The sequence below is a fragment of the Suillus fuscotomentosus genome, assembly GCF_016647785.1.
Source record: "Suillus fuscotomentosus strain FC203 chromosome Unknown F5891scaffold_69, whole genome shotgun sequence".
Taxonomy (NCBI): Eukaryota; Fungi; Basidiomycota; class Agaricomycetes; order Boletales; family Suillaceae; genus Suillus; species Suillus fuscotomentosus.
This window is the reverse complement of record NW_024539581.1, coordinates 37,404-39,346: the sequence shown is the minus strand read 5'-3', so window position 1 is coordinate 39,346 and position 1,943 is coordinate 37,404. Positions and strand designations below refer to the sequence as shown.

The following is a 1,943-nucleotide window of genomic DNA, read 5'->3' as shown; positions in this document are numbered from 1 at the left end:
CAGACCATCTTCTTCAACACAACACCTATTGTCAAGTCCCACAGCTGAAGTCTATTGTCATGTGAGTTGTCCTTGATCATTCTTGCTTGTCTTTACTCCTTGCTCATTTTCTCAGACCTCCACTGCACCCTCTCATACATTGCGCGCACCCTCTCATATCCCACACACCCTCTTGTACATCTGGCACACCCTCTCGCACCTCTCAGACCTCCACCCTCTCGTACATCCTGCGCACCCTTCTCATGACTCCAATCTACCCTCTCATACATCCAGTGCATGCTCTCATGAGTCCATCAATCCTCATTCAAGCAAAATCCATGCTGATCCGAGTCATTGCCCACCATTCACAGTTGGTCAGTCCATTGATCCTGATTCAGGCAAGAGCCATGCTGATCTGAGTCATTGCCCACTGTTCGCAGACTGTGAGTCCATTGATCCTCATTCAAGCAAGAGCCATGCTGATCCATGTCATTGCCCACCGTTTGCAGTTCGCAAGTCTGTCGATCCTCATCTGAGCTTGAGCCACACTGATTCAAGTTGCTGCCCACCGTTCGCAGGAGGTGGGTGTCTCATTTTTACAATTACTAACACTGGAAGCATAAAAGACTTTTTCAGCATGAAAAATCTTGAAAAAATCCTAAAAAAGGTTTAAATAAATTTCATGATTCTGTTGCCTGCAAAATGCTGGTTAAAATCTGAACTTTCTATCTACTTTTGTTTGGTGCAAAAGGTTGATCTTAGTTAAATCTTAAGTCACTGTTCATCCACAATATTGTTGTCTCAACACGTAGTTTAACCATTTGAACAATTTTTCTCTGGTACAAACCTAGACAAAACTTTGACTTTGTGCTATGATAGTGAATAAACTTTTGAATAACTTTTGTCAACATTTGTGCAACCATAAAAGTTGATGTTTTTATCACTCTTTTGTTAATGTTTTTGTTACCTAGATATCTTGGATGAATTTTTTATAATGCATCAGATAATATTCAATGTAGTAATCAAGCTTAGATCAACATTTTGTCTCTCACTTTTGTTTACCTTTGTTCAGGATTCAAGCAGACTTCTTATGCTGTTATTATTTTATATCCAAAAACAATGCAATGCATTAACTTTGTTGCAGTTACATATATTAATCTTACTGTGAATCAAAAGTTTGTTGGGATTTAAAATGCTTTCAGAAGAGAATTTTGTGTCAGAACATCAGTTAAAGCTTATTGGTATTTTATATGTATGATTTAACAGGGAGCTGCCAGAGAGTCAGAGATAACCTATCTAAAATAATCCCATCATGTGCTCCACCTCAATAGGTGTTTCATCTGCACTGCGCAAGTTTGCTTGTATTTTTTTGTCTCCTCCACTTTGCTGGTGTACCAGTGATCATGGGAGACTGTGAGGTATGGTATCTGAATACAATATTTGATGGACCTTGGCATTCACTGTGGCTGAGGTCTGAAAATGACAGAGGAGATGAAAATTGAAACAAGGCTTGCAGGGACATTCTTTTTCTCGCACAAGCACACAAAATGTAGCACAACCAAATATTTCTTTGTGACCCTTGCCTACCAGCTCATGGGCAATTTTCCCAGCATCCAGAAGGACATGAATAGAGCTATCCACAACAATCCACAGGTTCTAGACTCCAGTAAGTCTCTTCATGATTAGATGAGGCCTTATTTTGCCAGCCTCTCTGACACCTGCAATTCAAGCTGTGGGAGTATCCACCTTCGGTGTTCGTTGTCAATGCCCTTGATAAATGCCAGCCTGTAACAGTCACTGATCTGATCCACCTCCTTGTAGAAGCTCTTCATGATCCTGAACTTTCTGTGATTCACATTTTGCTCACAAGTCGCTTGGAGAAGCATATTCACCAAGCTATTCAAAAGAAGAGATGGACACGCTGGTGTACCAGTGAACATGGGAGACTATTTGAATACAATATT

The 1,943-nt window shown here is 40.4% G+C and overlaps 1 protein-coding gene across 1 annotated transcript; it reads left to right on the top strand.

Moving 5' to 3' along the window:
* Positions 1-1,458: 1,458 nt before the first annotated feature.
* F5891DRAFT_960537 (uncharacterized protein) lies at positions 1,459-1,665 on the top strand (the record flags this gene model as incomplete). The annotated part of the gene is made up of 1 exon (XM_041375740.1): positions 1,459-1,665. The coding sequence occupies one exon, from the start codon at positions 1,459-1,461 to the stop codon at positions 1,663-1,665; it is 207 nt and encodes a 68-aa protein (XP_041220770.1).
* Positions 1,666-1,943: the final 278 nt, after the last annotated feature.